The 24,496-nt window shown below is 37.8% G+C and overlaps 1 protein-coding gene across 17 annotated transcripts in view; it reads left to right on the top strand.

Moving 5' to 3' along the window:
* The window catches only part of eya (eya transcriptional coactivator and phosphatase 2), a 226,846-nt gene extending 202,696 nt beyond the window's left edge, over positions 1 to 24,150 (top strand). For 16 of the 17 annotated variants that reach the window (XM_067133813.1, XM_067133810.1, XM_067133816.1 and 13 more), the window contains 6 exons: positions 16,005 to 16,094; positions 16,263 to 16,321; positions 16,606 to 16,766; positions 17,424 to 17,660; positions 18,543 to 18,643; positions 19,513 to 22,735. In XM_067133813.1, the coding sequence (XP_066989914.1) occupies positions 16,005 to 16,094; positions 16,263 to 16,321; positions 16,606 to 16,766; positions 17,424 to 17,660; positions 18,543 to 18,643; positions 19,513 to 19,593 (729 nt within the window). In that variant the 3' untranslated portion in view covers positions 19,594 to 22,735. Of the gene's footprint in view, positions 1 to 16,004; positions 16,095 to 16,262; positions 16,322 to 16,605; positions 16,767 to 17,423; positions 17,661 to 18,542; positions 18,644 to 19,512 lie in introns of all 17 variants that reach the window. The other variant, XM_067133812.1, reaches the window with a different exon arrangement.
* The last annotated feature ends 346 nt before the right edge of the window (positions 24,151 to 24,496 follow it).

Consider the following 24,496-nt stretch of genomic DNA (forward strand, 5'->3'; position numbering starts at 1 on the left):
GTCTTTATGTGACAGAATAAATCAAACAGGCGTGTTATCAAAATTCTCAGTAATTTAAAAAAAATAAGTAAAAATATTCTACATGAGAAGAATATGTTCAGTTAAATGTTTTTCCTGCTCTTTGATGTTTTTAAATGGAGTCAAGTTTTGGACTTGCTCGTCCATTTTGTGTGTGTGTGTGTGTATGTGTGTTGCCAATTTTAAATGGACCAATTTTAGTCTTTATTTTTTTTATACACAGAGTTCTCAAGTCACGATATTCTCTCTGGTAATGAGCAAAAATAGACAATTAGATACTTAAAAAAAGACCTTTCTCTCTCGTGTTCACTTGGTCATATTTTAGCTTCTCTCTCTCTCTCTCTCTCTCTCTCTCTCTCTCTCTCTCTCTCTCTCTCTCTCTCTCTCTCTCTCTCTCTCAGGGTTTTTACTTGGTCATCCCATCGCCTTTTGATGTCGGGGTAGAAAAGAGAAGGCCTTTGATTTGCGGTTTTAATTTATGTACGAAATAAAGAAAGGTATGCAGGAGCCCTCTTGATGAGAGTGACTGATGGCGAACATAATGATCATTTAGAGAGAGAGAGAGAGAGAGAGAGAGAGAGAGAGAGAGAGAGAGAGAGAAAGAGGGACTGACTTTCTCTCAAAGGGCGATGAAGTATAATGAGATTCGCGTAACAGTGAAGAAAGAAACTCCCATTTTCTGCGAGATGGTGGATGATGATAGTGTACCAGAATTTATTCATTTAGTTTATTCATGCATTATTCTGTGTCAGATATTTGTTTACTTAGGGCTTTATGAGAGGCGTCAGTTTCACTAAGACGCAGCAGCAGACTGTATACATACAGTTTTTGAATTAGTTTTTTGTATATTTTTCAATTTTTTCTTTGGGAATATTCTTTGGCAACATCAGAATTTGTAAGGTAAGATATATATCAGTTCGGTTGGTTTAAATTTAGATGGCCTCATGTTAAAAGCCTAGTTTGGACTTCTGCTCTCGGACCTGCCAACAGGCTCATCTTCCACTCTCTCTCTCTCTCTCTCTCTCTCTCTCTCTCTCTCTCTCTCTCTCTCTCTCTCTCTCTCTCTCTCTCTCTCCAGCGTTTTTGGACCTGTCCACTTTCTTCTCATCTCCTGGGACTCAGTCCTCCTCTCTCTCTCTCTCTCTCACTTCTCGAGACCTGTCCACTTTCTTTCCCTCCCCTGGGGCTCAACCCCAGCACCAGCCAAGGGGTTGAAAATGCCCCCGGGCGCCCTCGCCCGGGCGCCTTCCTCCTATAGTGTCGCTTCCCGCGTTTTCTTGTGCCAATTACACGTGACAGCTTCCCGCGTTAATGAGCAAAAAACAGCCGTGGCGCGAACATTCCGACAGGCGGGAACTGCCAAGCCCGCCAAAAACACGATTATAAATGGATACTTACACTGCGTTTGTGCATTTGTTTGTGCGCGAGCGAGCACAAGCGACCTTCTCCTCCCCGTGTGCGTGCGTGCGCGTGTGTGTGTGTGTGCGTGTGTGTGTGCGGTTTGCGCGCGATCTAATCCTATGCTTGCTTTCTCCAATTCCTTGGCTTTCGTTCTCCTTTCTATCAGAGAGAGTTCGAGTTTGAATTTCCCTTGACTTTCAGCGAAAGCACAGTTTGTTTTGGTCTGAATTCAACATAATTATGGTTTATTACCTTTAACTTCAACTTAATTAACATTTATTTTCTTTTGACTTGAAATTATCACCTCGTGTTTTCTTTGATGTCCAAATATTTACGGGTTCCTCAAAACTGGTACAAATATCAATTAAGAGGTTCTGTAGATTCACCAGTTTACAGTCTACATTACAGATACCCTTCAAAGCAAACTCTCACCTGTAGTTGGCTGTCTTGACCTATATAATGCCTTCTGTATGCACTGTATGCCTTCACCTGTAGATTGCAAAAGGTATATGCATCATAGTCTGCCTAACAGGCCTCCACAACCTTCTCCTGACCTGCAAACGACTCATTCATCTCCTGTATACAGTAATATACTAAAAAAATTACAAAGAAGTTAATATATTTTACCTCCTTCCACTTACAAAGTACAGATATGGCCTTACATGCTCAGTGCTTACCTGTACTCAAACTATCACTTGTGTATCCAAGATACTCTCATATTTTAAAGGGAGTTTACAGCCAGGTAGATTTCACCCTTTCGGCACCTACGTCGAAGTCAATAGAGGGTTAAACTGAAGGCCATAATTCTTTATAAAAAAAAGGAAGAAGAAGAAGAAGAAAATGGAGTAGAAGGAAAAAAAGACTAAGGAGAAACGCGGTGCCATCTGAGTACCTTAGTAGAGTTTGAGGTGAAGACGAATATTAAAAAAAAAATGAAAACTAAGGTTTTTGTTATTTATGGGCATATGTAAATGAAAGATTGATATTAATATTAATAAGCACATGCATATAATCTTCCTTTGTAACGTGACACGTATGTGTATAGGTACAAAACGTATTGTATAAATTACACGTTTTAATGCAAGTTTGAAAGCATTTTTTTGTGTCCATAATGATGCATTTACACACACACACACACAGAGAGAGAGAGAGAGAGAGAGAGAGAGAGAGAGAGAGAGAGAGAGAGAGAGAGAGAGAGAGAAAGCACACCCACATTATGATTAAAAATACTCGCGAACTAGTCCTGAAAAACCTTAAATTCTCCTCATTTATTTCTGTCCCTCACTCTTGAGTATTTCAAGCAACAAATAGAAGCCTCTCTTGTTTTTCAGTTTTTTGTTTGTTTCTTTATAGGAGGTATGTAATCCGATGCCAAGAATTTATTTGATCCGTAATAAAAACAAAGACTTTGATGATAGGGTTACACTTTGTGATAATTTGGTGCACCTTTGGAATTAGAATTTTATGGGTAACATTACTCGTATGTAAGTAGGTGTAAGTACACACACACACATATATATATATATATATATATATATATATATATATATATATATATATATATATATTGATACATTTCTTCTCTAATTAATGAGTAGCTCCAGAATAAAACGAAATAACAGTTTTAGCTTTGTTCAAGGATTGATCAGTAGTACATTCGCCCATTTACCAAAATTGCACCTCTAACCTTCATGTTATTTGATACGCACTAAGTTCTTTTCACATGACCAAACCATCTCAAAACACTCTGAAACATCTTTCCTAATGATCTACTTTAGAAACCACATTTGACATCTTACTTCCATAAAGGAGTTTTGGCTAAAAAAAATACCGTCGTATCTTATGCATTTTGCTTTTGTAGTCATTTTTCTTCTTTTTTAATCTTCTGCATATATCAAACTACCTTCCTTTCTTCTTCTGCCCCTATTCTCTATTCTCCTATGCCTTCTGTCTCCGTAGTTTCACCTATATTCTTTTATTCTATCATTCTTCCATCGTTTATTGCATTTACTCTCAACTAATTTAACCAATCAATCAATTCAATTCTTGCATCATCAATTCTGACATTAATTGTTCAATGTCCTTGACTTGCATTCTCTCTCTCCCTCTCTCTCTCTCTCTCTCTCTCTCTCTCTCTCTCTCTCTCTCTCTCTCTCTCTCTCTCTCTTTAAAATTACCTGCAGCCAAAAAGAAAGTAACGAAAACATATCAACACTTACGGTCCCTGTGGTGCGTTCATCATATCTCTCTCTCTCTCTCTCTCTCTCTCTCTCTCTCTCTCTCTCTCTCTCTCTCTCCCTTTTGTGTTTCGCCCTAATGTTTGGAGAACAAGCATCCACGAAGTGCTGCAACGTCTTCTTGTATCTCATCAAGATTATGCGTCGTCTGTTGCCCATCCACGCCCTTGTCGACATGCTCTGAAGCTGGCTTTTTTCTCCAGAGAGAGAGAGAGAGAGAGAGAGAGAGAGAGAAAGAGAGAGAGAGAGAGAGAGAGAGAGAGAGAGAGAATGATGAAGACAGTGAAGAGACCATAAGTCCTGATATGTTTTTAACTGAATTTTTAAAAATTTCTTAAAACGGAAGATATTTAAAAAATGATGAAAGAGAGAGAGAGAGAGAGAGAGAGAGAGAGAGAGAGAGAGAGAGAGAGAGTGTGTGTGTCCGGAGTAGTGAAAATAACTGGGAAATAATTATATGCTAAAAAATTTCTTAAAACGGAAGATATACCAATAAAATGATGAAACAGATAAACGAGAGAGAGAGAGAGAGAGAGAGAGAGAGAGAGAGAGAGAGAGAGAGAGAGAGAGAGAGAGAGAAGCAGAAAGGAGAGAAAATAAAGGAAAGCAGAACCAATAAGAGTGAACGAAACAAGCAACAAAACAAAAAGCTCAGAGTCGAAGTCTAAGACACGTCGTGCCAACAGGTGATTAACTGGGCCTTTAATGATCCAAAGGCGAGATTGTCGTAGATCAAGATGACAATGAGAGAGAGATGACAGAGAGAGAGAGAGAGAGAGAGAGAGAGAGAGAGAGAGAGGTGGGGGGAGAGTGCCCCTCCCCCCTCTTCCTAAAAAATTGACAGACAAACACCAACAGACATTTATGAACTGTCAGAGATATGATGCTCTTGGCGGGATATACAATCTTGGTTATAAATTGGTAAGGGCCGAGGTGTTGTACAGTTGGTTTTGGCAGGGGTTATAATGTTAAGTATGAATTGGCCTTTTTTTTTTTCTTTTTTTTACGTAAGAGTCAGGGTGGTTTATGTGGGATATAATTTTGGCTATAAATCGCTAGTTTTGATTCATGTAGAGTTGGATTGTGGCGCGGTATAATATGGGCTATAAATTGGCCCTTTTTTCAAGGCTGTAATCGTGGCTATAAAATGATTATATTTTATGTAAATGGAATATTGATTGTTATCTATAGTGTTGGTTGTAAATTTGAATCGCCAAATGTCTAAAGATGATTTAAACAGGATATAAACTAGCTATAAATCTTTGCAGTTGAGGATATAAAGCTAATTTTTGATTGTTATGTCAAACATGATTTGTGTCTGTAAAGTTAGCTATAACCCTATAAACTTTGGCTATAAATAAAAGTTAGTTATAGGTTCATATATTTATTATGATTGATAATTTCATGATAAAAATTATTATTATTATTATTAGTATTATTATTATTATTATTACTCATAATTCTGAATGAACCTTAACTACTACAATGCAAAACAGGGATAGTAAGCTCATCTCGCCCCCCTCCGCCCCCCAGCAACGTTTGGGCACCTACCCCATGCCCCTGTACAGTCAACCCCCTCTCTCTCTGATTTGTCAATGACCTCATAATGGGCGTGGGTAGGGGCTGGGGGTCATGCCCATTGATAATGTATTTGGGTTGGTGAGCAAACGAAGAATAGCCACTATAATAGTACAAAGTTCTCTAATTAGAGAGTACTTTTTTATGACTCTCTCTCTCTCTCTCTCTCTCTCTCTCTCTCTCTCTCTCTCTCTCTCTCTCTCTCTCTCTCTCTCTCCTTGACGTGACAAAGTCTTTCGGACAAGGGTATATGACATCTTATTGCAAGGGCGGTACTGCAGAGTCAGACCTGGGTATTGACGGGGTATTTTTGGGCATGCGTTTCAGAACCTTTATAGAGAGCCACAGGGTATGTATGTATATATGTATGTATGTGTGTATAAATCTTACACACAGATAAGCAAGATATGTAATAACCAATGACTCTCAACGAGCAGAATAAACTAATGAAAGTGTGTAGTTTGACATATGCCTTCAAGCAATTGCCAAATATCTTTTTTTATGGCTTGTCTATATTGCTGGAGAGTCAGAATCTGATTGAGAGAGAGAGAGAGAGAGAGAGAGAGAGAGAGAGAGAGAGAGAGAGAGAGAGAGAGAGAGAGAGAGAGAGAGAGGATTTTCGCAGCAATAATGAGGCAGCCTTTCCACTTGTTATGAGAAAGTATATTAATGTTTTTTTTTATTAATGTCTATCTATCTATCTATCTATCTATCTATCTATCTATCTATCTATCTATTTATCTATCTATCGTTATGAGATATAATAGATTTATTCTAAACTATGAATTAGTCATATAACAGACAATGAATTTAGCATTGTTTAATGTATTGGTAAATTTTAAGTCTCTCTCTCTCTCTCTCTCTCTCTCTCTCTCTCTCTCTCTCTCTCTCTCTCTCTCTCTCTCTCTGAAAAATAATATTTCCTTCTCATTCTCCTCATTCTCTTAAACTTTCATCTTCTCCTTCTTTACTGTGAAAACTAACATTTCTCTCTCTCTCTCTCTCTCTCTCTCTCTCTCTCTCTCTCTCTCTCTCTCTCTCTCTCTCTTACCCTTTTTCCCCCGACCATTATTACCTCTTATATCGTCCTCCGCTATTTTTTATGACATTTTATTATCCACTTTTTCCCCCTCCTCTCCAACCCGGGATCTTTCTCTCCATATTTCCCTTCTCATTAGGACCCCGAAAATGCCATAGGATTCCCCTCAGGACCTTTCTACCCCTCTTTAAAACTTCTCCTCACTCCTCACTTCTCTCCTGCGTTTTCTCGCTTGTTATTCCTCCTTTATTCTCACTTTTGTTTACGTTTCTCGAATTTTTTTTTGGAATACTTTATTTCTCGAGTGTAAAAGGAGAAAGAATGATAAGGAAATATTGTCAGTAAAAGTAATTTTAATTTTGTTTTGGAGAACAAAGACGGGCGAAGAGTGACGGTGATAGATATGGATTCATAATCATTAGGTGCATAATCGATTGTATTATTTCTGGGAACATAGAGGGAAGCTGGAAATTTCTGAATCAGTGTTAAAAATTTTGTTTTTGTGTGAGAGATGTATATTGTCTGTATACATATTCACATTATACATAATATATATACACATAATATATATATATATATATATATATATATATATATATATATATATATATATATATATATATATATATATATATATATAAATATAATATAAATATATATATATACACACAATATATATATACACACAAACATATAATTTTCCTACCACGCAACACATGTGAAGGAACGGCAAACCAGGACAAAATAACATTTTTACGGTTATCCGGCCGGTCTTAAAAACGGCCCCATTCGCCTCGCTAAGGAACGCACCTAGTTATTCTTTTTACTGTCCTGCGGTTGACGGCAAATGGCTAGTGAACGCGGCCGGTAAACACTCTCCCCTTTTCTTCGTTTTATTCTCCTCCTTTCGCTGTTATTTCTTTCATTTATTATTCATCGTGACGTCTTATGTTTTTCCATGTTATTTTCTTAAATATATTCGTGCATGTAATACTAATAAGGTTAAAATAACAAGATATTCTTCCCGAGTTCTCGTCTCGACCGAGCAACCACTTTAGAAAGGTGAACTCGTGTCCTATGCTCCTTGAGTCATTGGTTGTTAAGATAGGGCGATAAACTGTCAAGTATTCGCGGGTCTCTCGCAAGACAGTAATGACGTTGCTTTTGTTTTCTCGCGTTTGTTTTTGTTGTTTATATTAGTTTTCATCCTCGTATTCCTGTTTCGTAATAATCTTTTATTTTATTGTGTTCAGTTAAAAATTTTCTTTCTATTTATGGGGTCATTTATTGAGTTTTCTAATTTTTTGTTATATTGGTCATGATTTTGACATAAAGACATGAATGATTATGATAATACGGTTCTATTTGTCACGATATTACGCAGAAGTGTACAGAAGTATTTATTATGCATTGGCATTTTTACAAAGTGACCCCCTTTCACTGTGAAAAATTTAAAGAAGCCAAATGATAAATAGAATACATGTTTACATAAAACTGCGTATATCTTAATTCAGTTTCTAAGGCAATTTATGGTAAACTCTTACAGTAAATGATGATACAAATAAAACTTCTTGCAACCATTTTAATCTTGCAACTTTTGTGACTCCTAGTTACGAATCCACTTGAGCACAGATGACAAATTTCCTCTGAATCGAAACAGTAAGTGTTTTTTAGAACGAGCAATAATTAGAAGGGTCCTGACCATTCGATAATTCCTTGAAGCTTTAGAAGAAGAAGAAGAAGAAGATGATGATGATTATTTCAAGACTTTTAATAACAAGAAAAGGAAGGAGCTAGAGAAGATATAGAAGATGGTGAGAAGAAGAAGAAGAAGATAATCCCAAGACTTTTAATAAAGAGAAGAGGAAGGAGCAGGAGTTCTACAAGATATTGAGAAGAAGAAGAAGAAGCAGTTGAACAAGGGCAGTTTAGCCTCAGACAAAGGGGAGCGTTTTGTGCTCATTTCTTGGGAGAGCCGCACCATAGGTTAGACAATAACGCCAATTGATCGAATTGAAGGAGGCTGCTGTGTCGTATCCTTGTCCTTTCAATTGTGTCTACAGATGACTCGTTGTTGCCCATTTTTTTTTCTTTATCCTGAGAGGAGTTTGATTAAAAGGGGCCCCTCTATGGTGGCTGCATAAGCAGCACTTGAAACACTTGTTTCTTAAAGGAAGACATTAATTCTACACCTTCGTGTTGGCACACCTATGTATCCTCTCTCTCTCTCTCTCTCTCTCTCTCTCTCTCTCTCTCTCTCTCTGTCAGTGGGTAAAGGGGGAAAATTCTGCATTATTCGAATGCCTGATATAACTTTTTTTTTTTTTAATCTCACGTTCCTTTCCTTTTAAAAGATAATATATTATTCTTCTCTGTTTGAAAAATGATAAATTCTTTTCTTTTCAACTGCTCGACACATTTAAAATGGCTGTTTTATATTACTTTAGATTGTTGAACAACCTTCTGAAAGAATCTTAATTTATCATTCTTGTAATTTTGTGTAAATTCTCCACTTTTGACGACGTTACGCCAGCCGTATTAAGTAACAAGTCTCCTGTATCTTTGAAAACTCATTTCTGTTGGTTGGTCAGAGTCCGTAGGTCCACAACTGGCCTTTTGTTCTCTTTGAAAGATGGACCGATTCCTGTTCCTTTCGGGAATTCCCTTTTCTCTTCTTTTTCAAGATTATGTGATTCCTGTGCTATCCAAGAATGTCCTATTCTTTTCTTTTAAATATTACATGATCATTCTTCCCCCTAAGAATGTACCATTCTCTCCATTTTAAAAATACGGATTCCTTCTATAAAGAATGGTATGTTTGTCCTAAGAATGTTTTATTTTAACTAGTTTACATGATTCCTGACCCTTTTAAAAATGTTGGATTTTCCTCGTTTTCAAAAAAAGTCTGTCTCGTGTCTTCGGAGAATTCTTATATCACATTCTTTGTAAGACTGAAAAATTTCCGTGTTCCAAGAATGCCTGATCTTTCCTATCCGACTTTATTCATGTGACATCAAAGAATGTCCTTCCTGTTCCCTTTAAGAATAATGATTCCTGCACCTCCCAAGAATGTCAGTTCAGAATAACTCAAATAACTCAATCCACGTATCTTTAGATATTGGACGATTCCCGTTTATCAGAAGCATCAGGAATTTCCCACTTTGGAATAAGTAATGGATTCCTGTTCTTTTTCTTTTGAAGGTAGAATAACTTATCTCTCTCCTTCAAAAGTTATTCTATTTCCTGGTACTCAGTTTAGAATGAACTGGCTACAGACCAGCCCAAAATCCTGGTATATGTTAAGGCAAGAGAGGGGCTAAAAACGACTAGCATGGACCTTTAAACTCGGCCCAGTCATCCGAGACGAACCTGTCCTTTGGAAGATTGGCAACCGATTTTCCTGGTCTTCGAGAGGTGTCACCTAACGGATTGGCGACCATATCCCGAGACCCTCCAGTTTGTGCTAATTTGAACTGGAGTTTTCCACCGGGGTAATTTCGTATGTCGCTCGTTGTGTCCCATTTTCTTGGCCGGACTGACCACTTTTCGTTTGTTTGTTTCTTAATCCAGATTTCTTTATCTTGAAAGGAGTGTTTATTAAGATAATCCTGTTAGTTCTTGGTACTGTCCACAGATTAGTTAATGCCTGATATATGCATCTGGTCCGGATTTTTCGGTTTAGATACAGTGATAAATAGTCGGTTTACCCATTCGGCTTTCTAGATAGCAGAATGGGTAAGTTAGTTGACTGTCATTGTGACAATTACGGATTCGTGTGTGTATATATATACTGTATGTATATGTGTGTGTGTGTGTGTGTGTTTAAACAGAACTCCTCAATATACATTTCCTTTCTCCAAACTCATCTTACGGCACTACCCTTCAGGCCAGGATTGGCCTGCCAACCACTCGAACCATTTTCCTCTGGTCAGTCCTGACCTTAGCCTCCTTTCGTCAGTTTTTCTCAACCCCCCCCACCCTCCCCTGTCCCTCCCCTGTCCCATTTTCCTCAATTCTCTCTCTCTCTCTCTCTCTCTCTCTCTCTCTCTCTCTCTCTCTCTCTCCCAAATCCTCATCCTACCGTATTCCTCAAAAGCTTAAATCTTGTCCTTTCATTTAGATTTGTTTTGGTTTGAAACATTCGATTTATATTGTCACTCTCTGTCTCTCCTCTCATCCTCGTTTTCCCTCATTCCCCTTTCATCCTTCCTCTCCTCTCGCGCCTGTATCCTTCGCATCCTATTCGAGGGCATCCTTGGCACTGTCTCCTTACCCCCTGCAGAGCGTCTCCAGCTGTTTAGTGAGTGCCTCCGCCTATCCTTCTCCTAGAAGCTGTTTCTTCTTCTTTCATTTTTCTTGTCGCTCCTTCCCTCTCCCCCCACACCCCGCCACAATCCTCCTTCTCCCTCCATCCTCCATCCTCCTTCCCGTCTCCTGCTCATCCTCCTTTTTAGTCATCCGTTCCGTCAGTCTGAAAGGTCGGTTTCTCTCTCTCTCTCTCTCTCTCTCTCTCTCTCTCTCTTGCTTGAAAAGATATTGCGTTTGAATGCATCATAGGTATCAAAGGATTCTAGTTCAAATGCAGTAGACTATTTTGAATCTCTCTCTCTCTCTCTCTCTCTCTCTCTCTCTCTCTCTCTCTCTCTCTCTCTCTCTTAAAAAGATATTGCGTTTGAATGCATCATAGGCATGAAGATTCAGATGTAGTAGACGTATTTGAAATCTCTCTCTCTCTCTCTCTCTCTCTCTCTCTCTCTCTCTCTCTCTCTCTCTCTCTTCTCTTATTTGTTTTCTTGACCGACGTGCCTGACATCGCTGTGTTCACACGGAGAGAGAGAGAGAGAGAGAGAGAGAGAGAGAGAGAGAGAGAGAGAGAGAGAGAGGACCCCTCCTTGATTTTTGGTCTTTTATTATTTTCTGTAAACATGTGTTTCTGTTGCATCATGTTGATAAATGTTCAGAGACAAGGTCCATTAACACGACTACTGTTACTTATGGGAGCTACTGCGTTTCATTCTGAAGGGGGCGGAGACAGACACACACACACACACAGACAGACACAGACAGACAGACAAACAGACAGAGAGTTCGAGATTCCTATGCATGGGGCAGAGAAAGAGAGAGAGAGAGAGAGATTTTAAGATAATCCTGATGGTACGTCATCTTACGAGACTTGTATTTTGTTGTGAATATTCTATTTCTGTCAGTTTTCTTTGTTGAGAATCTAGAGAAAGAGAGAGAAAGAGACTAATTCGAGAGAGAGAGAGAGAGAGAGAGAGAGAGAGAGAGAGAGAGAGAGAGAGAGAGAGGTTTTATAATTTACTACTTGTGTTTTGACGAATGCTTACTACTAAAAAATCTCGCGTGTCCATTGATAGAACACTACCTCTCTCTCTCTCTCTCTCTCTCTCTCTCTCTCTCTCTCTCTCTCTCTCTCTCTCTCTCTCTCTCTTTGCGTTTAGGGAGAGAGAGAGAGAGAGAGAGAGAGAGAGGAAACATAGAATCATGAATGACAAACCCCCAAAAAAGAGTGACTCACTGAACGAAAAATATGCTGAGAGTTTTTCTTCTTCTTCTTCTTCTTCTTCTTCTTCTTCTTCTTCTTCTTCTTCTTCTTCTTCTTCTTCTTCTTCTTCCAAGGAAGAGCGAGAGAAGACGAGGAGGAGAAGAATGACTGCAGCACCATCTTGACGACATGTGTCCTTAGAGAGAGAGGGAGAGAGAGAGAGAGAGTAACGGGAGAGCATCACCCATTGTTTTTCTACTTCTTGTGTTAAATACTTTATCTATGATGTAGTGTTTGGGATGGGTGGGGTTTGTGGGGGTGGGCGTGGGCTGCCCCTGCCCACCTCCTAGACCATGTGTGGGAGTGGCCTTATGCTTATGCATGAGATACACACACACGCATATATATATATATATATATATATATATATATATGTATATGTATATGTATGTATATATAGTCAACATAAATACGAATATCCCTTTCATAAAATGTTATTAATGTATAAATAAGCAAAAAACAATCAATTATAAATATGAGATTACTATTTTGGTAATTTTATGGCATAAAAGTAAATCAATTTTGCTAAAGAATTAATTCATTTAGACCAGTAAAATCTCATTCCAATATCTAGAACAATTCAAAATATAATAGACAATATATTCAAAGTATGGACCACCAATTACAATTTCAATTCTGCCCTTAAAATCACAAAAATTAATCCAAAAAGACGAAAAAGCCACGAATATATATATAAAAAAACGACCTGTTTTTAGTTTGGGAAAAATGCTTCGTATGTGAGCCACATGAAGGTAAAAAAAATATTCAGGGTGATAAGAGGGTATGTCAAGGGGGGGCATTGGATATTGACCCTTAAGCAAGGGGCATACAAGTTCCATAATTGGCTGCAAGCCTTCTACATGCGACCATCTGTTAACCGCCGGGTCCCGGGCGTGGGAAACTCTCGGAGGATAATTCTTCTCTCTCTCTCTCTCTCTCTCTCTCTCTCTCTCTCTCTCTCTCTCTCTCTCTTTCTTCATTTTCTAGTCATATTTTGCTTTGCCTAATATAGTATCCCTCTGAGGAGAATGAGAATGCTAGCAGGGATGTGCTTAAGAATGTTATGTAATATGGATATGAATTTTGTCATTTACATAACTCGCTCAGTATGTTAATTTTATTTTAATTAATTCAGAAATATTATGAAGTAATGTTTTCCCTGTTACAATATTTATACCGCTTTGTTTTTGTAGAAAAATTAAACTATTATCGAAATATTTTCACTGAATTTTAATATTATTTTATGTATATGAAAAAATATTATTATTATTATTATTATTATTATTATTATTATTATTATTATTATTATTATTATTATTATTATTTTGATTCTATCATTCTGCTTCTCTTGTTTCTTCATATAAATATGAGCATTTTACCCTCTAGAATTTTGCATGAGTTTCATATAAATAATAATAATAATAATAATAATAATAATAATAATAATAATAATAATAATAATAATAATAATAATAATGTTACACTGGACTCATAATACCCAAGGACGCCATGCTCATCAGTTTGCAATAGTTGCTTTGGAAACCTATTTCTTCCAAGATTGCTTCTAGACAGGATTTTGTTTAAATCTATCTTTTTAAACAAGCTATTTCTATACTGCTATTTCTCTATCTTTTCAAGAGAAGATTCAGGTTCAAAGCACTTGAATGATTTACCTGGTGGTCATTCAACTGCTGAGGATCACGATAACGAAAAATAACTCATGTTAGTAATTACTGTTCTGTAAAGGCCTCAGTGAGATAATGGAAATTATATATAAAATAATAATTCTATTTTCTCTCTCTCTCTCTCTCTCTCTCTCTCTCTCTCTCTCTCTCTCTCTCTCTCTCTCTCTCTCTCTCTCTCTTTTGACTGGATGGAAATTATATCTATAAGACAATAATTCTATTTTCTTTATTTTCTCGTTTACTGTCATTCCAATTCAAAGCCTAGGGTGTTTATTTTTTCTCTCTCTCTCTCTCTCTCCCTCTCTCTCTCTCTCTCAGAGTAACCAAAACAGCCGCCCACAACTGCTATCGTTTATTTGTTCTCTCCCTTTTTTTTTTTTTAGCGCCACTGTTTCTCTGTCCACCTTCCGTCCTTGTTCTGTTTGTTTTTTTCTTTTTTCTTTTATCTTTCCAAACATTAAAACTCCCCAATGGATGTTTTTATGAAGAATTAAGTCTGTTGTCGGTCGTCCGTCAGGTGCTTCTGTCAAATTTGATTTGGGATGACGGTTTGATGACGACTGTTGGGACGGTTAGACAGAGAGAAGCTCGCATTTAAGACGGTAGGGAGGTGGATTAGCATTGCTGTCTCAATCGTCAATTCTGTAGTTTGGACAGGAGGTATGTAGGTATTAGATAGACGGGTAGGTAGATAACATTGCGTTCTCACCTTTCTGTCAATAGTTTAGACGGGAGACCAAGTTGACACTGATGAAGATAGAAAGTACAGCCGATATTCATACCCGTCTTTTAGACGGGTAGGGACAAGTCAGCTTTTCCATAGCTGCCCCCCACCCAAAATATAGACAAATCAGCTTTTCCATAACTGCCCCCTCCCCCCAAATAGACAGCTAATGACAAAGACAGACAGGAATAGACAGAAAACTAAGACGGATCCCAGAAGACACAAGAAGACCGTCTCATCAATCCTGTCATCCAGTCAGTTTTAACAGTGACTGGTAAAAGCTTTCTTAATGAACAAAAACTGCACTGAAAGAAATATATGCGATTTAATTATATTATTAGCAGTAGTAACTTGCACGTTTGATAGTACACTGGAAACACGACCACTGGGCACCATTTTAGTATGAGGGGGCAGGTGGATACCAGCTATAGGACCTCAGTAGGACCGGCGTTGTACCGACGGCCCAACACATGTTTCAGAAGGCACATGTATTGGAGACACATGTTTCTGCTTAGTCGGGGTTATAGGAATTAGGGAGGGGGGGAAAAAGTGGGCTCAGATCGTTACAGGTTGGAGGGAGAGAGAGAGAGAGAGAGAGAGAGAGAGAGAGAGAGAGAGAGAGAGAGAGAGGAGGTACTTCGAAATGATAAAAATGGGATTATCTTAATAGAAAGAATGCAACAATAATATCTTTTTTATCATTCCCCACCCCCCTCAACATTTTCATCATAAATTTCCAACGTATTCATGAAACAAATATAAATAGGCCTCCGCTAAACATGACACATTGATGTGTATTTGCGCGCGCTAACGTGCGTTTATGTTGATGTGTTTACTGGCTGCGTTCTCTCCGCCCATCTCTTTAATCGCGACTCGAAACCTCATCACACCGAAGGCCCGAAGTGTTATCAAGGAGCTGTATGTGATGAAGAACGCTCCCTGACGGCGTCTGTTAGGCTCGGCGTCAGTCAATAAAGGAAATGCTACGCATTCCTGCGTAGTGGAAGAGGATTTTTATCTCTTTTTCTCGTAGCGGGGATACGGAGAGAGAGAGAGAGAGAGAGAGAGAGAGAGAGAGAGAGAGAGAGAGAGAGAGAGAGAATATGCTAAAATGATTGAATTCAGTTCATGCTTTGACTCCACGTTGACTGTTTTCTGCTTTGTATTTATTATTGTACCCATTTACCCATTTCGAAACCTCCCCATTTCCCTCACATTCCCTCCAACGGCTGCTTCCCTTCCTCCTCCTCCTCCTCCTCCTCCTCCTCCTCCTCCTCCTCCTCCTCCTCCTCCTCCTCCTCCTCCTCCTCCTCCTCCTCTTCCTCCTACCCACTTTCCTTTCCCCTGGCATTTATCACTATGCGGTTTTGACCTCTCCTACCCTCTGCTTATTTCCATCACTTTCCTCACATGGCATTACTACCCAGGCCCTTTCCGTCATTTCCACAACCGTCTTTCCTCACTACAAATTCTCTCTGCCTCACATTTGGATCCGCTTTTATTCCCGAGTTCTCATTCATGTCTCTCATTTGTTTTCCTCTTCTCATTCTCTCATATTTCTCTACGCATTCTCTGAATTCCTTGGTTCTGAAATCATTGTCTTGGTTCATATTCTTGAGGCAATACCAAACCTTCATATAATCGTATGTTCTAAATAAAGGCATTTACTCATGAATGAATTCCTTTTACTACGCCAGAGTGCCTTCATTCATAAAATCCACGTAGTGAACTATAGACATTATCCTTCTATTTGCAGGACACGGCCAACGCAGTTCAACTTGGGTATCACATGGAGAAACTCATCTTTGACCTGGCTGATACCCACTTCTTCTTCAACGACTTAGAGGTAAAGAGAGAGAGAGAGAGAGAGAGAGAGAGAGAGAGAGAGAGAGAGAGAGAGAGAGAAGAGAGAGAGAGTAGGTTGATCATAGCTGATATTCATTGCTTTTGTAATATTGACAGGTGGAGTAATATATATACATGAACATAAATTATTGATGGTATTTTATTGCAGGAATGTGACCAGGTACACATTGATGATGTATCATCTGATGACAATGGTCAAGATTTAAGGTAATTAATCAAATGTGTTGTTACTATTATTATTATTACTACCATTATTATTATTTGCCTATAAAGGCAGATCAAATTAATGGAATTTATCTCATAAATACCCCCATGCAATGCTCTATTTTTCTTTACATAACGTGAATTGATTAAAATTCGTGTAAAATCTATTAATTTTGGAGTAATGCCCTTTATCTCACCATCATTCCCCTGAACTCTACCACGAAAGTTTCATCTGTTTCCCAACGCAAAACTGTTTCCTCTTTCCTAATTCATTCCGTCTCCTTCAGCAACTACAACTTCGCCACAGATGGCTTCAGCGCAGCCAATAACAATGCGTCTCTCTGTCTCGGCACTGGCGTCCGCGGGGGTGTGGACTGGATGAGGAAACTGGCCTTCCGCTACAGGAAAATCAAAGAACTCTTCAACAGCTGCAGAAATAATTCTGGAAGTGAGTCTGTGGTGATATTCTGTTGTCTGTGGTAAACTGACTTCATATAGTTTGCATGAGAATAATTACTTTATGGGTGAAGGAGTTGTTGAGCCAACATTCCTTTATGGGAGTAGAGTTTGTAGTAGAAGAGAAATAATTCTGGAAGTGAGTCTGTGGTGATATTCTGTTGTCTGTGGAGAATAATTACTTTATGGGTGAAGGAGGTTGTTGAGCTGACTTGTAGTAGAAGAGAAATAATTCTGGAAGTGAGTCTGTGGTGATATTCTGTTGTCTGTGGTAAACTGACTTCAGTTTGCATGAGAATAATTGAAGGAGTTGTTGAGCTTTATGGTTGTCTGAAGGAGAATAATTACTTTATGGGTGAAGGAGTTGTTGAGCCAACATTCCTTTATGGGAGTAGAGTTTGTAGTAGAAGAGAAATAATTTTGGAAGTGAGTCTGCGGTGATATTGTGTTGTCTGTGTAAACTGACTTCATATAGTTTGCATGAGAATAATTACAAAATTTTCCAGACCACAAATTACTGGCGTCCAAAGCATTTCCAGGTCTCCTGGATCCTACATCAATTAGACCACTGTTTAGTAACGTCCTGGAACTTTCCAGGTCGCCTAAATCTTCCAGTCCACAGTTACTAACATCCCTGCAATTTTTCCAGGTCTCCTAGATCCAGAGAACAGAGAAAAGTGGCACAGAGTCAGGCAAGACATAGAGACCCTCACAGACCAGTGGCTGACAGAGTCCATGAAATGTCTCCAGCTCATAGCCAACAGACCAAACTGCGTCAACGTTTTGGTGACCACGACACAACTCGTCCCGGCGTTGGCCAAGGTGTTGCTCTACGGCCTCGGGTCGGTCTTCCCCATCGAAAACATATACTCAGCTACAAAAGTTGGTACGTGAAAGACAAGGCAGTGTTTGTACAGAGACGTTTTGCCTTTAGTTTTATTTTGGTCAGTTTGGGCAAAGGTCAGAATCCACCTTTTTAAGTGAAAAAAAATATATCCACTAAAATAGGTTGATGGCAATGGTCGGTTTTAGATTAAGCTAGCCTTATGCCAGCACGGGCTCTTTTAGTAAGATGCTAAAGGGTGAAAGAGTATTAGAACCTGAATATGGACGTGCAAAGTAATGCATTCATCTGAGACGATATTGGTTACTGCTGATGAATTTTGCAAATGTTTGTTTATATTCTTAGATAATGGTTTTTTAATTGTAACGCATGATGAATAATTTTCTGAAATTCTGAATAGCAACAGCGAAATATGCATCATAAAATCTTACCTGTTCTGCCATATAATTACTTCACAGATATGCCCCTTATGCTTATAAACTCTAATGGTTATGGGGCATTCAAGAATAATATAATACATTGCAAATATTACTTATAAAGAACCCGACTGACAATACCAGAGGCTTTGTATATCAGATTCCATGTAATTTATGACAATGTATATGCTGGCCACACTGGAAATTCATTGAAAATAAGAACTGTATAAAATATGCACAGCATAACAGTGTAGTTTTTATTTGTTATTTTATTTATGTCATTCCTAAGACTCATAATTTATCTATGAAATCCTGACATTCAACAATATGTTGCATCAAGGATTTGTTGCAAGTTTTCCAAGCACAGGCAATCCAATATGGTATCAAAACTAATTGCGGATGATTTGATGACATCTGAATACATTTTTAAACGTAATTCATTTACCAGACGAGACTGTTTAAAAGCATTTTTGTGTGAAAAGGTTTAACTGAGCCTTTTTTTCGACAGGTAAAGAAAGCTGTTTTGAACGCATAGCGTCTCGCTTCGGGAGAAAACCTGTTTATGTCGTCGTTGGAGACGGGAGAGACGAGGAAACAGCAGCCAAAGCAGTGAGGCTAATTCTTTTAACTTTTTCTTTTATGCTCGAAGGACAAATTAAATGTTCCTTTACAAAAGAGGGAGATTTCTTAGGATTAATTTAAGTCTGTTTTTTTTTAAAATGTAAACCGTGTTGTCTAGGATTTGAAATGGTAGAATCAAGGTTTTGTTATTTCCATTTTTTTTTAGGGGGTGGGCCTTTTGCAAAAATTGTCGATTTTGGATGAATTACCGAATTTTTTCTGTACAGAGATCAAGTAATTAATACAATGATAAAATTTTATTATGGGAGAGTTCCTCAGTATTCTAGAAATAGCCTTTCAAACTTTTTTAAATATAATACCTCATCAACTTTTGAATTTTAAAGAATATTTTATTCAATTTTGAAATATAACGTAAGCATTCAGTCATTTTAAATAGGTTTGCCACATTTTGGAATCCTTTTAAATAAAGACATTGAAGGTAAATCATTTGTTGTATATTCTAGTACTCTCTTATGCCTTTGCAATTTTAATATTTACTCACTTTCCCATTTCAAAATTTTTCATAATTTATGAAATAATTTTTATAAGAAAGATTTATATATGTATTTTTACTTGAATTAAGTTTGAGGTATAGCAGTTATCTCGTTTTCTATCATACATCAAAAATTTTAATTTTTAAAGATGATAGTTCAACATTTCAAGTGTTTAAATTCACATTTCACTAATTTACTGAAGAATAAGTGTTTTTTCATCTACCAGTAATGTTAAAAAGTTATACTGTCAAATTAATGAAAATTATTCACAAGTTTAGCCTTTGTAAAAAGTTATCAATTCACGAATTCACTGACGATTCACTAATATTCCACTAACTCTCCTTTCCATTGTTTCCCACACAGCTCGACTTTCCCTTCTGGCGAATTCAGACTCATCACGACTTCATCAACCTCTACAAAGCTCTGAGTGTCTATGGCCTCTGAGCCCTCGATGAGGTCCTCAACGGTTCTCCACTTGCCTCGTATTTTGAGATTTCTCTTTATTTTTATCTCTTCATTTATATCATCATTATCGTTGCTTGGCAGTACGTTGGGTATTCTGTCAATCGTACACCTGGCAGCAGCCTCCTCTTCTGCCAAAAAGAATTCAGAATCCCAAAGCACTTTTTTTTTTTTTTTAGAGAGAGCTCTTATGGATTCTTTCAGCTCTTTCTGAGTAGATCATCCGCTGACTCTTGCATTGGCATGCCACAAAGACATACCTTTATTTTTCGTTTTTGTATTTTCACTTGATTAGACTGGTGTACTTCCATAGATGTAGAAATTCTCACATTGCCATATCTAGATGATCTCCTCGCTGAAGATGATTGAAATAATTAGGGCATTTGATGCCAAGAAGGACAATTGCCCTACGTTTTGTTTACATTTATAATTCCACATTGCAATTCTGAACTTGTGAAATGGAGAATCCTCCCCACTGTCATAAAAACAGGGTACTAACTGTTAGTTTCTGATATCATCTTTGCAAGCTGTTTGCTTAAAAAAGAGAAGCTCCTGAGAACTGTGTTGACAGCACAATTGACAAACAAGTCTTCGACTATTTTTAAAGGCCAATACTATTTTGCGTTTTTCATTGACTTGGTAGTTTCTTTGTATAGAATACGAGTAGGAAAAATGGAGAGTTGGTTTTTATACTCGCAGTATTCACTGAACTTATAGCTGAATCAAATGGAAAAAAGTATGTAACTCTCAAAGAAATTCTTTCACCAGACTCATAAAATCCAAGAAGTTCTTGAGGAGAAAGAAGTCCCTCTTGTAGAGTATCTTTCAAGCATTCTTTCTAGACTAGATACAACCATTACTTCATTTCTGCATTACTGTCGAAGGTAGTAGGTCAGTTTGAAAGCCTCTAAGGAGGTTTCATGAATCCCTGAGACTTTTTCTAAGATGCGAGTTGAAAGCTTTTCGAGAATGTGATGTTTGGTGGCCAATGAAGAGATTTAGAAACAAAATAAAACTTCTGCATCACTGCTGGTATGATATTAATGTGGCATCTGTATGTTTATTTTCTTCCTCTGGTTTTACCCGTTTCCAGTTTATGAAGCTTTTGCCTGGAAAATATATGCTGGATTGACATCTGACTCATGGAAAGACACTTTTATAAACTGAGGGCGAAAGAATTTAAAAGAAACAAAAATGAAAAACAAGTGATAAGCCTCTCTCGTGGTAGAGAAGTGTGGTTGATTCAAACATTCCCAAAATACATATTCACAATATAGATATATACATATTATATATTTAAAAGCTTTGTATAAGCTCACGTGTGGACATTGTACAAAGACTGCAAGTCCGGTACAAACATTGCAGCTGAGAAGAGTGGTTCAGTAATTGTGCTTTCACGTTTCCAGAGTGCTGGAAGGAGCGTCTGGATATTACTTCCAGCAGGTACCTGGAACAGTGTTCGAGTTTAGTCCTCAGAAGGTGGCTTGAGGGGTGTTCAGGGTATCGTTTCACGGTGGTCACCTGGAAAAGTGTAATTTGAGGAGTGCCCTGGATATTGTTTTGCAGCAGTCACCTGGAAAAGTGTACAGTTTTCGGAAAGTATTTTGAAGAGTGCCCTGGATGCCTGGACAAGTGTTCGAGTTTAGTTTTCGGAAGGCAACTTGAGGCGTGCCCTGGATATTACTTCCAGCAGGTGCCTGGAAAAGAGTTCGACTTTGGTTCTCAGAAGGTAACTTCCTGAGTGCCCTGGGTAATATTTTCAAAGCAGTTACTTGGAAGTGTAAGGGTACAGTTTTCAAAGTGTTCTGGATATTGTTATCAGCAGGTACATAGAAAAGTGTTCCAGTACTTCACAGTTGCCAGAAAGTAACTGGGAAAAGTGCCCTGGGTATGGTTTCCAACAGACACCTAGAAAAGTATCTGAGGACAGTTCTTGCAATCTCTGAAAAGTAGTCCTGTGCAGATTCGGTTTGTTGTCCTGTTATCCATAATGGAAAGTATGGTTTCTCAGCCTGGAAAGCCCCGTGAGAGAAGAATGTTGCTCTGTGATTGGAAAAGGAAGTGTAGATGAACTTGGAACCAGACGAAACTCTGAAGTGAGTGACTGACAGGCTGTGGGACGAACTGAAGGGTGTGTAGTGATCTTCAACAGAGAGCACTCCTCCTCTGTGGTTAAAACACAATCCTAGATTGATTTGAGGTCATTTATGTTGTAGCATTGTTGTTCAGCAGGGTTTATTTTTTCTGTACATATTTTCCTGTCTCTCTCTCTCTCGAAGAAGAAGAACAGTTTGTCAGTAGAACAAGATTTATTCCAGCGACCAAGCCAGCCGTTTTCGAATCGCTGGGAATACTCTTCTAGAGAAATGGCTTCCCTCTAGCTACAGTAGATATTTCCTGCTTTTAAACAGTCCAGTTGAATAGCATGAATAATGCATAAGCAACGTTCCATTTCTATAACCAGATAAAAAAAAAAGAACCCCCATATACAGTAGTAATGTTTGTACAAATTGTAAAGCATTAGGTGACTGTCTTCAGATTTTGCTTTGTACCTTAATACTGTAGTACACGTAGTCTGTGAATGCAGGAACACGCGATGGGTCGTTGTAAGACATCCCAGGGAAGTTCAGGAGGAAGCTCTCGTCTCTTGAATGTCAGAAGAAGAAGAAGAAGAACCTTTATAAGCCTGGCTGAAGAAGAGCTTACGACCAGTTGCGTGCTGGCAGCTGTCTGAGAAGGACCCCTTGCGTGATTCAGTGTTCGTTTAAAATATTGTGATAACGCAGTTGAATTCTTTTATACTGGATTTGTATAGTGATCCACAGCTGCTGATAGGATGCCATTCGGTCTTATTTCCATTGCTTGAGAAGCCATTTGATGTATTTCAAGTTTTTAAGGTTTTTTTTTTCGGTTTCTTAGACATAAAAAGGCACGTGACATTTAATCTCAATGTTTATTTTTAAATCTGGTGAATTCACCGAGCCAAAATGAAACTGACATTTAAGCTCTTAATTTATTTTCGTTGAATCTAGGTACTGGAAATATATTTTCTTCCCATTTTTTTTTCTATTTCCCAAACAGGATTAACTCTAGGTCCAATTTCCACTGTAATTCTCTGAAACAGCCATAGGAATCCCTAGCTTAGATCCTGCCACACAGGAAAAGGGTCCTAATCAAACCAATAAACTTATAGGCCACCTGCTTCTGAAAGCTTTTTTTTTTTTTTTTTGGGACCTTCTTAGGCCTATTATCAAGTCTACCACATTCTTTCCAGTAGCTTTTATGGACTTGCACTTCCGGTGTTGAGCGAAAAAGAGCCCTGTTCGGTTCTTCCTCGTTAAGTTTCAGCGCTGTTCTTTCCTGTATTATTATCCGTTTTTATCGTTTTTTTTTCTCTCCTGTAAACAGTATCAGTATATGAAGTCCTCCTTCTCTCTCTCTCTCTCTCTCTCTCTCTCTCTCTCTCTCTCTCTCTCTCTGTATCTGAAAGAATGGGCGTACAACCGTTTAACAGTGAGCCAGTCTTCATTTATAGCAGAGTAACTTTTCATTCCTTTGTATAAAATTTTAAAAAAATATTCCAGTCAAGTTAAATCATTCTGTCACAGATGAAATTACAGACAGTTCATTTAGCTGTCCTCCGTCAATCAAGCCGTTGCTTAGGAAACTGACCTCATCTCATGCATGTGAAATTTACGGAATTGTATTACAAGATTACTCTCAGATCGTAAATGAAGATGACATGTCTCGAGTTGCAGTGAAAATGGATAAATTGTAAGTGAAAATTACCTTTACTCATTAATGGGAAAAGTTATATTTTTTAGAAAGTTTGTCACAAATTTCAGATCATTCTGTAAGATGAGATTTTGAATGATACAGAGATGATAATGTTTGTTTTCTTTCAGAATTGTTTTCGAGAATAACCTGAATTTTTCGTCATCAAAATATTTGTTGTAATGAATGAGGAGTTAGTTTTCAGTACACTGGGATGATTTAGTTGCAGTCTTCAGTAATTTTGGTTCGTGTATTCATTAATATTTTCCTGAATTATGTTTTTGTTTTCAAACTATATATAAGATTATCTCTTTCCATTATAATAGTTTTCAAAACTGGTTTATATGATATACGTTTGAATGAAATAGTTTTCAAAACTGCTTTACAAGATATACATTTCAATGAAAATTCTTTCAGGTCTCTCTCTCTCTCTCTCTCTCTCTCTCTCTCTCTCTCTCTCTCTCTCTCTCTCTCTCTCTCTCTCTCTCTCTCAGTTGAGTAAGGCAGAAGAGAAACCGCCTGTTTTGAAAGTTTTGAAAGTTGTCAAGGACACAAAATTTTGTCAGAAGAAAAAAAAAATATTTTCTCACGGTTCACAAAAGTGAAATTAGCACAAGTCTTTTTTTAAATGAATATTTCTTTTTTCTCTTGTTGATGATATACTTTTTATGTTGTGTAAATCGCAGGCACCATCTGGATACTCCTGTATTCGTAATTCTTAAATGTATGGTTACAACATGTGAGTAATAAATTAATATACTTTTATTCAGCCTTGTTTTAATTGGTCCTCGTGTTTTTTTAAGGTAGTTTCAGTGTGCATGGAAGTTAGGAATCAGATAGGGACTCTATACTACAACTGCTGCTACTGCAAATACTACTGCTACTCCTAGTATTAATGATATAATTGATAATAATCAATTCTACTGAATCCAGACCTCAAATATGCAAACAACAAAGAGATTGATTTAACAGCACGTGGAAAATTGTAGAAATCTTGTCTTCATATGAAAAGTATGTTCAGAATCATGGTGGTCTGGTATTTAATCACCCCCCCCTCCCACCTTTTATTTAGTGTTACTTTTATAGACAAGTCCCGTGTCAGGGTGTGCTA

This window comes from Macrobrachium rosenbergii, chromosome 34 (assembly GCF_040412425.1).
Source record: "Macrobrachium rosenbergii isolate ZJJX-2024 chromosome 34, ASM4041242v1, whole genome shotgun sequence".
Classification (NCBI taxonomy): domain Eukaryota; kingdom Metazoa; phylum Arthropoda; class Malacostraca; order Decapoda; family Palaemonidae; genus Macrobrachium; species Macrobrachium rosenbergii.